The sequence below is a fragment of the Curcuma longa genome, chromosome 6 (assembly GCF_044706935.1).
Source record: "Curcuma longa cultivar G26 ecotype Majalengka, Jawa Barat chromosome 6, ITB_CL_G26_1.1, whole genome shotgun sequence".
Lineage (NCBI taxonomy): Eukaryota > Viridiplantae > Streptophyta > Magnoliopsida > Zingiberales > Zingiberaceae > Curcuma > Curcuma longa.
In genome coordinates this window covers 8,888,733-8,904,036 of record NC_133866.1, presented here as the reverse complement: position 1 = coordinate 8,904,036, position 15,304 = coordinate 8,888,733, and the positions used below count along the sequence as shown (strand labels likewise).

At 35.1% G+C, this 15,304-nt stretch overlaps 1 protein-coding gene across 1 annotated transcript in view; it reads left to right on the top strand.

Moving 5' to 3' along the window:
* Positions 1-15,304, top strand: part of LOC141830890 (uncharacterized) — an 88,780-nt gene that overhangs the window by 46,390 nt on the left and 27,086 nt on the right. The window contains exons 20-21 of the mRNA XM_074718337.1: positions 602-793; positions 872-931. Of these exons, the coding sequence (XP_074574438.1) occupies positions 602-793; positions 872-931 (252 nt within the window). The remainder of the gene's footprint in view (positions 1-601; positions 794-871; positions 932-15,304) is intronic.

Genomic DNA, 15,304 nt, shown 5'->3' with positions numbered 1-15,304 from the left:
TCAATCACAGATAGTGAGGAATTAAAGTTCTTGACAACCTTGTTGTAACAAGATTTAGTGATTTGAGCGGCAATTTAACTGTGATGGCTCCAATGAATTTCCAAATAAATTTCTCTTCCTCCATCTCCTATTCCTTAAATCTCAATTGGTTCTTTCTTCTTGTTGGGTGCTGATCGGCCCAAGTCAGTATTGCCGAATTAAGACTCTGGTTTGAAATTTCCAAATCTAGGATAGGTTAGAAAAGTTTTTCTGTTTAAGTTTGAGTTACATATAGCTGCTTGATACCTTCATTGTGCTTTTCTAGATAGTGGATCATGATCATGTTTGAGGTATTTCTAGCATAACATATATGGCTTGCCCTTGGCCAATCTTAACATTTTTATTGTTCTCATAGCATGCTTGTTCTTAGCTTGGTGAGAGGCATACCTGTGACTCGAAAGAAAATGGATTTTTACATTTTGTATAGCAGACGACATGAATGCATGGATTGTTTTCAATACCTTTGGAAATCCTCACAATTCATATAGCTTCAAATTTTGTCATTACATTCTCACCTTTCATTATTTAAATTGGATGAAGTTTTCTCTCTGTAAGTTTTCAGGTGTCATCACATCTTCTGTCAGAAAGAGAAAAAGATGACCTATTCCAGCTTGTGGATACTATGGTTTCTCTCTCTATTAGGTACAAAAGTTCAAAAGCTGATCCTCCAGAAAAGAGCCATAAATATGGATCTTCAATTGATGCTGTACAATTAACCCTTGATCCCCCACTTCATGACTATGCGAACTTTAAGGTCTTTCTTTGTTTTATCTTGGTTGAGTAGTGATTAGTTGGTTTCTCATGTTTTCTAAGTGATAAGTGATAACAACAGGAGTATCAGTGTCAACATTTTGTTTTATCTGGAGCAATTCAACAAATCTTAGTGCATGAGGTGAGCCCCAGTAAATTCAATATGAGAATGATATATTATTATTATTTCTAACTATTGTTTTTTATTTCTTTTCTTATTGCTTTTGTTGCTAAGTGAATGTTCTAAATAAATCACAATCTCAATAGGTTGCTAATTTAAGGCTTTTATATAGCAAAAAACTAAATTTGTGTCATAGTTTGAGATTTAGGCATAAATTTAGAATTTCCTTTCAAATATAAGAGTTTCCTTTTAATATTAATAGTTGTTTTAAATTTTTTGAAAAATTTATTAGATTTTTTTAGGATAAGATTTTTCATTATTTTTTAAAGATTGGTCTCACTAAATGAGTTAGGATTTTATGTGATTGATTCATCTTTCAATTTATAATATTTTTCCCTCTGTTAGTTTAAATGATTTTAGTAGCCTACATTGTTAGCCCTGCACTTTGCCAAAATTTTTCAATGCTTTTATATTGCATCAAATTCGTATTAGAGTTGGATTGGCTTGTTTGTTTGCATCAAATTCATAGTAGAGTTGGATTTGCTTGTTTGTATCTCTTTAATCCGAGCTTGAGTGTCTAAGCCCTAAGTTGATTTTGAGCCCTTGATGACATCTCGTATGTCAATCAATTTATTCCATCCAAAATTTATCACTATTGAAGAGAGATCATGGACAAGACTACATCTCTGCATGTGTTGGTAGTGACAACCTCTTGCAACATAAACTTCGCTATCCTTAGGTCCCTCGCCCTTGAAGCCATCTCTAGATTGTCTTCCTTGCCATTGTTGCCTCAGATGTCTACCTTTGTTTGAGATGATCGCAAGAACTTCAAGCATTCTTAAGCATAGAGCTCGATGACACGCCTAGGTAGTTAATGAATCCCACCGTTGCCTTTGTGATTTCGAGAGTCCACCATCCACACTTCCAACCATGAACGCAACCCCCTTGTCTGTTGTACACTCCGTCCTCACATTATGCTGTCGCAACTACCTCTTGCTTCTTCTCCTCACATTATTTACACCTACTTTCCATTACTAGTCTTTTCATGCTACACTGTGATGTAAATATCACCAAGGTTCTCTCCTTAGGTCCCACCCTTACTAATTGACTGATGACCTTAGCTGAACCTCCTTTTAAATTGCGAACCAACCTTGTTTGACCCCTCTTGCATATGAGCGGTTATTGCCCACATTATTGCTTAAAAAATAATTCTCTGCATGATTATTCCCATTGTTACAATCACTCAACGTGTCCCTGAATGGCTACTTCTAGCATTTGCTTCCATGGTCCATCGCTGTATCCGACTCTCCAACTATAACATTGTCAAACATAATTCCTTTGCCACAAGTCACTTCTCCTTGCTTGGGATGAATCCTTGACCTCTCCCTCTCGAGAAAAAAGGTCAAGGGGGTAGCCTTATCCAATTAATACAACAACTAAACTTTATCCTACTAGGTGGGGTCAGCCTTATCTAATTAATAAAAAATTAAAATAAAATAACAAAATAAAAGCGAATTCTATCCGAAGATAGAGGGGGGGGGGGTGGTAGAATGTTTCTAAAAAATGAAAGGATAGAGATTTGAATTTAGATCTCATGTAGGGTTTAGGATCTATTCGAACTTATTTATGAATTAAAATTGGGATTCAATGCAACTTAGATTGTAAAGTGTAAAGTTTAATCAAAGAAAATTATGGCTCGCTATATTGTTGGGAAAAAGAGGCTTGTTTTTTGCAATCATTGGACAATTTCAATATTAGATTAAGCAAGCTTGTATTGGATCAAGAAAACGATCGGGGGGGGGGGGGGGGGGGGTTGAATGATTAAAATCTTCTTTTCAAAATTTTTCTTTCCTTTTTGTAAATCAGATTTATAGAAGCGGAAATAAGAAATAAATAAAGCAAGAGCACAAGTTTATTTTTACTTGATTCACAATCCTCTGGACTGCTACTCTAAGGCTTGTCATCCGATCTTAGATCACTTCAAGTGGGCAATCAACTAGAACTTTCCTTTTCGAAAAACTTCTCGCATGTGGAGAAATTTTTTTACAAATGTATGGATCTGATAACACTTTACCATCCCTTTTATGAAATGAATGCACAAAAATTAAGGTTTACCGAAAACTTTAATTTCGAGGTAGGTCGAAGGTTGTCAAAGAGCTCAGAACGGCCGGACAGATGTCTTGATTGTTCGATGATAATGATTGTCGAAGTTGCATATGCTCTGAATCCCATCCGATCGTTTTTTATCAATCTGATGAAATTTGTTTGGTCAACACTTAATTCTTTGGTTGTCTTTCCTTATGATCTTGATTCTTATTGAATTCTCTGATTGCCTTCCATATAAACTTGATTCTCTAGTTGGCTTTCCTCATGAGCTTTGATTTGATCTTATCTCTGAGTCAGTGTTCTCTTGGCTTTTCTGACGCGTGGTGCTAATCTTACAATATTAGTACCAACTGAAATAAACAGCACCAGCGCTCTCAAGTCGAGCACCGACTTTAGTTGACTCGAGAGCAGCACCAGCTTGTTAAGATCAACACCGACAACACCAAGTCTTGAAATAACGTCAGTTCGCTAAGATTAGCACCAACGCTTACTCATAGTGCTGATGTTGCAATATCAACACCAATTGAAGACTAGTGCCCAAGACTAACACTAGTTGAGTCCACATCAACACCAGTTGAAGACCAACACTAGTGCCCAAGATCAGCACCAACATTGACTTTTGACTCAGTTTGTTTAGCTTGATCCTCTACCACATTAGTTGCCACGTTAACACTCCATTCCATGTTAGCTTTTGAGGCTTATTTGGATATTTGTTATATCGTCTTCTTGTGGACCAGACTTACCTTCCGGTCACCCGAACCCTGTAACACTAAGTTAGCATAATATGCAGTACAACATATGCAAATTCTATTTTAGATTGTTAATCAATTGTCTAATTTCGACTTTGGAATTCACTAGTACCCTTAGTTAGATCATCTCCTAAGTTCGTCCCCATAGTGAGAACACGTCTATGGTTTAAAATATCGTGCCGAGGTTTGAGTCTTGGACCGAAACGATACGGTTTTAGTACCGTACTATGCTGTGTCAGTATAGTTTTGGTATTTTTTTAAATATAAAATATATTAATTAAAAATAAATTTAATCTAAATATTTAAAAATAAAATATAAAAATAAATATATATTTTTAAAAATATTTATATATATTAAATTAATAGGATAGTTTTATTAGATTTTAATTAAGGCTATTTTAATTATCTTAATCATAGTTATGAGTAGATTAAAATTATTAAACTATGTTATTATTAAAACCCTAAGTTTAAAAAACCAAACCCTGTCGTTTCCTGTTTCGCGCGATCGAGGTCTGTGCGGCCCGAGCAACCACTCTGTCGGCGTCGTCAGTCCCACGCGACCACTTCGGAGGCATCATCGGCCCCGCACGATGCCTTCAGATAGCGTCTCGTCTAAAACACTGGTGTCGGTGCCAGCCTATTGGCGGAATGAGAAATTTTATCGGTATCGAGCGAAATAGCTCGAAATTTCAATTCAACACATCGTTATTGGATCTCTCCACTCCAGGAACTTACATTTATTTACTCTTTGCCAAACATTTGGTTTACTAGATATGTTTGGGCTTCCTTTGCTTGACGTCTAATTACTTGATCCAACAGGACTTTCTTTGACTCAATGTCTGGTCCTTACTGACCTATCGAGTCATCCTGCTAGATGTTTGGCCTTACTGACCTATCTTGGCTTTCTGCCTAGTGTCTGATCCTCTTGATATGTCAAGTCTCCTGTTGCTTAGTATCTGATCCAACCAACCTATTAGGACTTCCAGTGTCTAGTATTCGATCTACTTGACCTACTATGACTTATCTTGTTAAGTCCTGCACACTTAACACAAGCACAACTCACAAGCACTTAATTTTAAACCTTTGTCAACATCAAAAATACATGTTTGCTTATCTGTGCTCGCTGTACCAATAATTTTCCCCTTTTTGACAACTCGGTTTAAAGTTAAGAAGTATTCAAGTGAAAAATATTTTCTAAAACTCCCCTTGAGTTGAAACTCCCTCTGAAATTTTAAGATTCCCGCTAAAGTTTTTAAGGTCTTAAAAAAGACAACCTTTCTCTCCTTTTCAAAAAGAATATTCTCCCCTTTTTCAAACCTTTGAAATAATATTTCTCAAAAGGAAATTCCCTTGAGTTTTTAATTTTTTTTTATTTTTTTCAAACTCATATTTTTCTTCTTAATCTTAAACTCCAACTTTAAACCCATACCCCTTTGACATACATCAAAATAGAAAAATATGTTGATCTTAAAAAAATGTTTGCTTAGTTAATTGGTCAACAAAAATATACAATTATAGATAAGCAATAGAATGCACTTGAATTAAAGATAAACAGTGTGATTATTATGATTTTCTAATAAATATTTGATTCTGAGACTCCAAGTATGTATCCCAGCATTATATCCCCGTGGTTTTGGGTTTTTAAAGATCAATACTATTGTGATGTTGTTTTTATAAAAACAGAACCAGTGTTCTGTTTTTTTTTTTCATATAACGTTGGTGTTGGTTTTGAAAGATCAACATCACTTTGGTACTGGTTTTGCAAACTAAACCACCGTGTTCCATGGACTTCACATAACTATGGTGCTGGACTTTAAGGATCAACACCACTATGGTGTTGGTTTCACAAATCAGAACCACTGTTCTGTGAACTTCACAGAACTGTGGTGCTGGTCTTGATTGATCAACACCATTGTGGTGTTGATTTTGTAAAACAGAACCACAGTATTTCGTGGATAACACAGAACTGTGGTGCTGGTTTAGATAAATCACGACTACTTTGGTGTTTAGTCGGATTTGACCACATCAAACAGTTTAACAAGCATAGTAATCCATTATATAATATTGAAAATAATAATTCATGAAATGTCTATCTCCTTTTCTTTGACTTCAAATGATATCAATAAATCATTAAGTCTAGTTAAGAATTAGTCATCGTAGTGATTAATTTTGATTTATACCCCTTTGGTCTAGTTAAGAATTAGTCTACATATGGAACTTGGGGTCAAGTCCTAATATCTCATGCTCGTCTTCGTGACTCAATACACAAACAAACAGTTAAATTTAAGTGTTTGTAAGATGCAAAGACTAGCTAGATCTATAGGTTCATGAAATTTACGGTATAGTCTAGATTAGTTTCATTTTGAATAGGAGTAAATAAATAAAATATTATATATGATAGCAAGAAAAATGAGTCCTATTCTACTAAACACATTCCTAATTGTTGTCTAAAGGCACTGAATTCTGTTTCGAGTAATGGTATAGTGAATATGTCAGCTAAGTTTGATTTGAACTCAATGTATATAATATTTCTTTTGGCTATATGATCCCTGACAATATAATGTTTAACTTCTATGTGTTTTGTTCTTGAATAATGTACATGATTTTTAGTTAAATTTATTAAACTTATGTTATCAATAAATGTTTTTAACATTTTATAGTTTAATTCAAAATCTTTTAACGTGCGTATTATCTATAAATGTTGTGCTACACATTCTTATATTGTTATGTATTCTGCCTTAGTAGTTGATAATACAACGCAGTATTGCTTTCTACTAAACCAGCTGATTAGAGACGACCCTAAAAATTGGTAGCCATTACTTGTACTTTTCCTATTTAATTTACAACCGATATAATCTAAGTCAAAATATCCTTTCAATTCAAAATTATTAGTCCTAGGGTACCACATTCCTACATTTATCATTCCTTCAAGATATCTAATTATTCTTTTAACAGTTGTTAGATGGGATTTTTAACATAAGATTGATATCTTGCGTACATTTCTACTACAAATAATATCTTAGGTTTGCGAGCAGTTAGGTATAGTAAGCTAGGTATAGTAAGCTTCCTATGACACTTCTATACCACTTTAGCTCTATAGGCTTTCCCTCTGGATTAATACGTTCTATCAAACAGCTAGCAGCGGATATTAGAAAACAAAACAGGGGGCTCATAGATTTTTACTTGGTTTCTAACTCCCCAGGATTAATACGTTCAAGGGCTATGCATGGGAAGACGCCCGTCCATTAATGGTCTCTTTTCCGGAGGTGGAGAAACCTGTCTTATAGTCCAATCAAATAATATAAAAAATAAATACAAATAGTAAGACTTAAAAGAAAATACTTGTGTAGTTGATCTGGAAGTCCTTGAGCGCCGCACACCTTTCCTAGAGCTTTCTTGGTTGCATGAGTAAAGTGTTGGTCATGTTTGGCAGTACCGCAAGACGAAGAGTAAGGGAAATTAGGGTTATCCTCTTGTGCTGGACGTAGGGGCCTTATACAGACATTTCGAGCGCCTGGATCCCTTTTCGGGCGTCCCGAACCGATCCGATCTGATCTCTCTCTGTCGGTCTTTATCGGGGCCAATTCCACTTTATCCGGGCGCTTGTACCATCCAGGGGCGCTTGGACCGTTCTGGGCGCTAGGACTAGGATCAGGGCACGCGGAACCAATAAACCAAGTTTGACTTGAGTTGACTTATGGGTTTGGTTTGGCTTGGCTGCTTTTGTTTGCTCTTCTTATACTTCGTCAATCTTGCTTCCAACTCCTGGTACCTACAAGATTAGCATGCATACAAACAAGCAACCTAACCTTATTTGTAGTCTGTCTGACCTACTAGACTTATCTAAGCCGTACCTTGTAGGTCTAACATACTAGGCTTACTCATGCCTAACTTTCAGTTAGGACTAGTCACAAGGTAGATTTCCCACCTGTCAAGCATCCAGTCACCTTTGATCTGCCTGGACTTTTACTTGCCTAACCTTCAGTTAGTACTAGTCACTCGATAGACTTCTCACCTGTCAAATATCCGGTTACTCTTGATCTGCTTGGACTTTCCCTTGCCTAACTTCTTGTTAAGACTTCCTTGCTTAGCTTCACTCATCAGGATTTCATGCCCAGCTTCACTCACCATAACTTTCTCTGCCTAACCTCCAATTAGGACATTAAGTCTTGTTTGGATTAACCTTGGTCAAACTGATCAGATCTATATATATAGTCAAACATCCAAACCTTGGAGACAGATTGGTGCTCTTTGCACCAACAATCTTCCTCTTTTTGATATTTGATGATTATTAATTTTATTTTATTTGGTTGAATTATTAATTATTTTTGGATTTATTAAATTAGTTAAATTTGAATTTGTCAATTTATCGTTATCTTGGTTAAATAAGTTAAAGAATTGATTTATTTTTTTATTTATTTAAATTAAATGTAGATTAATTATATTATCATAATTAATTAAATTTGAATTATTAATGATTGAATTAGTTAAATTTATTAATTTTGAATTATCTAATTTACTTATGGTTGAATTGGTCAAATTAATATTTTTACTAATTAAATTAATTTTTAATTTAGAATTTTTTAAATTTGACATTTTCAAATCAATTAAATTTGAATTAGTCAAAGTAGGAATTTTTGAATTTTTTTGACTTATTTAAATTTTCAAAAAAATAACTCTATCATACAGAATCCTTAGGACATTTTTGTAAATTAATGGACTTACCGGAATCACAACTCCAAATTCCGATTTCGTCTCTTCCGATTTCTTCTCCGGGCATCGATTCTTGTAGTGTCCGCGTTTCTAACACTTGAAACACGTGATGTGCTCTATGTATCGCCAGACTTCTAACATCGGTAGCTCCTTTGCCGCTGGTGGTGGTGCCCAAGTTTTACGAGTAGGACATTGTTTTTTGTAATGTCCTCTTTCCCTGTACTTGAAATAAATTATGTAAAACTTAAAATAAATTTTATAATTGTTACCTTTCTCCCCCTTTGTTATTGTATTCTTGCTTCGTGGCGGTTAGTCCTATCATGAGCAGGCCTGCTCTGATACCAATTGTAGGTCCGGTGCACTATAGAGGGGGTGAATAATGCTCATCATTCGTTCGTTCTATCAAACAACTAACAACGGATATTAGAAAATAAAACATGGGACTCGTAGATGTTTACTTGGTTCTTAATCTCTCAGGGTTAGTACGTCCAAGGCCTATGCACGGGAAGACACTTGTTCATTAATGGTCTCCTTTTCAAAACTTTTTCAAAGGCGGAGAAATCTGTCTTACAGTCCAATCAAATAATATAAAAAGTAAATACAAACAGTAAGACTTAAAAGAAAATACCCATGTAGTTGATCTGGAAGTCTTTGAGCATCGCGCACCCTTCCTAGAGCTTCCTTGTTTGCACGAGAAAAGTATTGGTTGCATTCAACAGTATCGCAGGACGAAGAGTAAGAAAAAATAGGGTTATCCTCTTGTGCTGGACGTAGGGGCCTTATAAAGACATTTCCGGGCACCCTAAACCGATCTATTTCAATCCGGTTTCCTCGGTCTTTATCGCGGCCAGTTCTACATTATCTGGGCACTTGGACCGTTCCGGGCACCTGGAGTATGATCCGGGCTTGACCTGAGTTGATTTCCGAGCTTGGGTCGGCTGCTTTTGTTTGCTTTTTTTATGCTTTGCCAATCTTGCTTCCAACTCCTGGTTTTTGCAAGATTAGCATACACAAACAAGCAACCTAAGCCTATGTGTAGTCTGTTTGACCTACTTGGCTTACATAAGTCTTAGCTTGTAGGTGTAACCTACTAGGCTTATTAAATAATTCATACGTTTAATCTTTTACCCAGGTAAATCTTGAGTAATTATCGATTATGACTAAACAATATTGATTTTCGCTCAGTTTCTTAGCCCCATTTGAATCAAATAGGTCTAATTGTAGAAATTTAAGTATTAAATTTGTTCGATTTTGATTAGTTAGTTTATGTGATGACTTAGTTTCTTTTTTTTGTTGACAAACATTGCAAATTTTGTTTTCTAGGTTTCTTAATTTTGGTAACCCTCTAACTAAATCAATTTTAGTTAATTTTAATAGGTGTCTGAAAGTATCCTGTGCCACAATTAGGTTTCTTTTTACTGTGTCAAAAGATACTTGAGTGAGGAATAGGTAGATTTATTGAATAAATATTATTTTGCGTAATTCCCTTGAGTATTATTTCAGGACATTCAATATGTTGCATTAAACATTCAGATGATAAAAATTTCACTACATATCCAGCATCATATAGTGGACTAATACTGAATAAATTGAAGTCACATTTATCTACAAGTAGGATTTTATGGATAACAAGATTTGATTTTAATTCAATGTTACCTGTTCTGATTATCTTAAGCTTTTTGTTGTTTCTGAAAGCTACAGATCCTAGGTTTTTGAATTTTAATTTTGAAAATTTTTATCAATCTCTGGGCATATGTATTGAACAATCACTGTCTCAAATCTATAAGTCCAGACCTGTATGTTCCTATATATAAAGTATGAATTTTTGGAGTTCTATATGATTGATTGATGTTTTAGTTTGGTGGTGCCGGTTTAGATAAACCAAAACCACAGTGTTCTGTGGACTTCACAGAACTGTGGTGCTGGTCTTGATATATCAACACCACTGTGGTATTGGTTTTGTAAACCAAGGCCACAGTGTTTCTGTGAGCAATGTTGAACGGTGGTGTTGGTCTTAAAAGATCAACACCACTTTGTTGCTGGTTTAGACAAACTAGAACCACAATGTTCTGTGAGCAATGCTGAACGGTGGTGTTGGTCTTGAAAGATCAGTACCACTGTGATGCTGGTTTAGACAAACCAGAACCACAGTGTTCTGTGACGTTTCACTGGTTTAATTGACCTCATTCATATAACTTATTTACTATAAAAGAAGTTATGCATAATTCTTTGATTTTATTTTAGATCTCACCCATTCTAAGTTATCAATCATGATAGCCTTATGAGTTGTGTGAGATGCTCGATTTGAGCAATATGATTAGTCTAAAGTAGTTTGATCTTGTGTTAGATTGAAACTTAGTTTTGGATTCGTCAAGCAAGTGCTATTAGAATAAACTTCTAGACTATGGTGAGTCACGGGGACATCATTAAAGTAATCATGAGCCTTGACGATGTTTTTCGAAAACATCTTGCTCAAGGGAGTTAGTTCTAAGTCTTAGTTTAACAAGTTCAGATTGGACTGAGGTAACTCCAGCTAGATTCACTAAATCGATTGCACCAGGTAGAACACATATGATTCAACCTAGACATACATTTGATATAGCTTTGTTAGCCTACTATCATCTCAACCTTCTCCGATACCGTTGATCAAGATTAAATCTCTTTTCCCTATATTTACCCTATCTATCCATTCTAAATTAAGCATAAAGTTAACCTGGCTTTTAACACATAAAGTAAACATGCAACTCAAGCAATAAAAAAAACTCGCTCCCTCTAAATTAATGATATGAGTTTATTATTCCCTCCCTATGTATTACAACTTAGATGTTGTGTACCTATGTAGTAGACTTGATCCTTGGGAATCCAATATTGATTAGGTCTTATTTTGTTGATTAAGCATGCTTTTGGGATCCATACTTAGATTTGTTTTCTAACATGTTGATTAACTAAGGACGTGTATGATCTATTTATAGTTTTAACTTTGTATTCAAGTCCGGATCTATTGTATATGGCTCGTTGAGACCCAAATATCATATCTAAAATACTTGGAGCCCAAGGTGATTTTTTCCAACGTACCCTTAGTCCCTTTACTTTACTTTTGAAGAGGGAATTCTTTTCCTCAAGTTTTTTAACTTGAGTTGAGTTTCCTTCTTAACTTGGTTAGTCAAGGGACTTGGGTCAGTTTCTTCTTTAAGTTCTTTGACTTCTTTAAGGAGTGACTTGATCCGATCCTTAGACTTAGCTAATTTCCTAGTTAAGCAAGTTATGATAACATATAGTTAAGTAAGTTTTTAAGGGGTTGCCTCTTCTTATTAGTCGTCTGAACCGGATACGGATCTGTAGCTTGACTCGGACTCAGATTCTTGGATTGACTTGGACTCGAATCTGACTATGTTCTCCATTATCATTAGAGCCACGAAGCTTGTTTGCTTCAGTTCCTCCATGTTCGACTCATTCGAGGACGACTTGTCCCAAATGGTCTTGAGCAAACGATAGAAGGGGGGTTGAATTTCATTTTAAAATTTTCTTTTCAAAACTTTTATTTTCTTTTTGTAAATCAAATTTATAACACTGGAAATAAGAAATAAATAAAGCAATAATATAAGTTTGTTTTTAGTTGGTTCACAATCCTTCGGACCGCTACTCCAAGGCCCGTAATCCGATCTTCGATTACTTGGAGTAGGCAATCAACTAACTCTCCTCTCTGAAAATTTTTTCTGAGGTGGAGAAGACCCCTTACAAATGTAGGGATCTGGTAACACTTTACTGTCCCTTTTATGAAATGAATGCACAAAAATTAAGGTTTACTGACAATTTTAATTTCAAGGTTGGTCGAAGGTTGTCGGAAAGCTCAGAATGGTCGGACATATTTTTTGATTACTCGATGATAATGATTATCGAAGTTGTATATGCTCTGACTTTCATCCTATTCCTTTTATCAATTCGATGAAATTTATTTGGTCAGCACTTAATTCTTTGGTTGTCTTTCTTTATGATCTTGATTCTCTAGTTGACTTTTCGTATGAACTTGATTCTCCAGTTGACTTTCCTCATGAGCTTGGATATGATATTATCTTTGAGCCATCGTTCTCCTTGTTTTTCTTACGCGTGGTGTTGATCTTGTAATATCAAATCAGTAGAATCAGGGCTACCAAGTCGAGCACTGACTTTAGCTGATTCCAGAACAACACTAGCTTGTTAAGATCAGCACCAGCAACGCCAAGTCTTGAAACAGCACCAGCTTCGCGAAGATCAGCACCAACACTTGCTCATGGTGTTGATGTTGCAATATCAGTACCAGTTGAGGATCATCACTAGTGCTCAAGACTAACACAAACTGAGTCCACATCAACACCAGTGCCTAAGATCAACACCAGCATCGATTGATTGTTGACTTAGTCTGTTTAGCTTGATCCTTTGCCACAACACGTCAACACTTTATGCCACGTTAGCTTCTGAGGCTTATTTGGACCGGACTGACCTTTCGGTCGCCTGGACCCTGCAACACTAATTTAGCATGATATACAATACAACATATGCAGATTCTATTTTAGACCATTAATCTATTGTCCGATTTCGACTTTAGAATTCGAGTAGAACTCTTAGTTAGATAGTCACTTAAGTTCGTCTCCATAGTAAGAACACTTTCTCACTGGATCTCTCCACTCTATCAACTTGCCTTTTTTTATCCTTTGCCAAACATCTAGTCTAACTGACCTATTTGGGCTTCTTTTGTTTGACGTTTGATCCCTCGACCCATCAGAACTTTCCTTGACTCAATATCTGGTCCTCGCTGACCAATCGAGTCGTCCTGTTCGTCATATGTCTAGTCCTGTTGACCTATCTAAGCTTTTTGCTTGGTGTTCGATTTTATTGATTTGCTAAGTCTCCCGTTGCCTAGTATTCGGTGTAACTAACCTACTAGGACTTCCATCGTCTAGTATTCAGTTTACCTGAAGTCCTAGCTACTTAACACAAGCATCAGCTCACAAACACTTAACTTTAAACCTTTGCCAACATCAAAACGCATGTTCGATTATCTAGTGCTCTCTACACCAACAACTTACACCATCCTCGCATAATTATTTTTCTATTTAAAGATCTTTTATTTCTTTTGTTGATAATTTAAATTTATTGTATTCACATAGTTTTTCTCATGAAGTTTATCTATCATGGAACATTAAAATGATGAAAATTAAAAATTGTATTAATTTAAAACTTATCCAATACATGAGATTGTAATTGATAACGTGACTTACTATTCTTAAAATAATAGACATTTTCATTAAAATTCTACGCTATTGTATTTCATAATTTACAAAATCATCATCCCATGATTTATGAAATATTTGATCTAATTTTTAGGGATATAAATGATTATAAAATCATCATGTCTCAAACTCCTCAAACTGGCGAATAGATGCCTATCATTTCTATCTTGGATATAATACCTTGAAACATTGAGCTACTTAAGCCAAGTAAGGATCATGGTTTGAAACCTGGTATCGTGTTGGGCGAAATGGTCGACATGTATCGTTTCGATAAATCATTGAAACTCCATACCACTCGGCACGAAGGTTCAAAATCTGGAGTTGTGTTTAATTAAGTGTCTGTCAATTTTAATGTGCTTCTTTTAATCTTGTTATACTGGATTATAAGCTATAGTAATCATAGGCTTATTATTGTAATAAAGTCTCATTAGATCATCCACTTGATATTAAACAAAATAGTTTGTACACACTTTGAACTATTTCTAGGAATTTGGCCTTTGTTGTAGACTGTATTACCACATCCTATTTTTTACTCCGCGTCATGAGGTTACTACTAAGAAAGGTGCAATATATTGACCTCCTATCAACTACAAGCCCTATATACTCAATATCTATATATTCCTCTAGCACCAAACCTCCATTTTTAAAAAATAGATTACCCTTTCATAGTGTTCCTTTATGATACTATAATACTCATACTACTTGTAGATGAGCTACTTGTAGATGGGCTTCTTTTCGATTATGCTTGAATTGACTAATTACTCTTTGAAATCAGAAAAGAATTACGAAGAAATCTATGTCTTTCATTGAAAAATGATACAACTATATATACAACTCTATAATCTTTGTCTTTCGTCTAACTTAAGAAAATAACCCTATAATTAAGCTAAAGAATTAAAACTATATCCCTATAATTAAGCCCAAGAATTAGAACTAATTTACATATAACTAATTTGAAGGATTATTATTTTTATTCCTTATTTTCAGTGATCCTTATCATCTCTTTCCAACAATCTCCCTTAAGTTGGTGAATGGGTATCGATCATTTCCAACTTGGATATATTTTCTTTAAACATTTCTTCAGCAATGGTTTAGTAAGAAGGTCAACATCTTGTGATTCTGAACGCATATAGCAAAGATGGATCTTCCCCTATTCAATCTCAGATTTTATAAAGTTTCTGTTGATACGAACATGCTTCATTCGATCATGTTGAATAGGATTGTGAACTACTGCTATAGCTACTTACTGTCACTATACAATTGCATTTTGTCTTCAAATTGAACATGTAAGTCAGACAATAGTTGTTTAATCCAAATTAATTCACACATCCCTTGTGCGATGGCTCGATATTCTGCTTCTGTACTACTTGAAACAACCATTTGTTTCTTACTCCGCCATGTAACAACATTCCCCTAAACTTTAGTGCAATATCCAATAATAGACTTGCTATCTTCAAGTGAACCGATCCAATTAGCATTGGCAAATCCTTTAATTGTTCGATTATCACTTTTTTAAAGCAGTATACACCTTTCCCTGAGGTTCCTTTCGAATATCG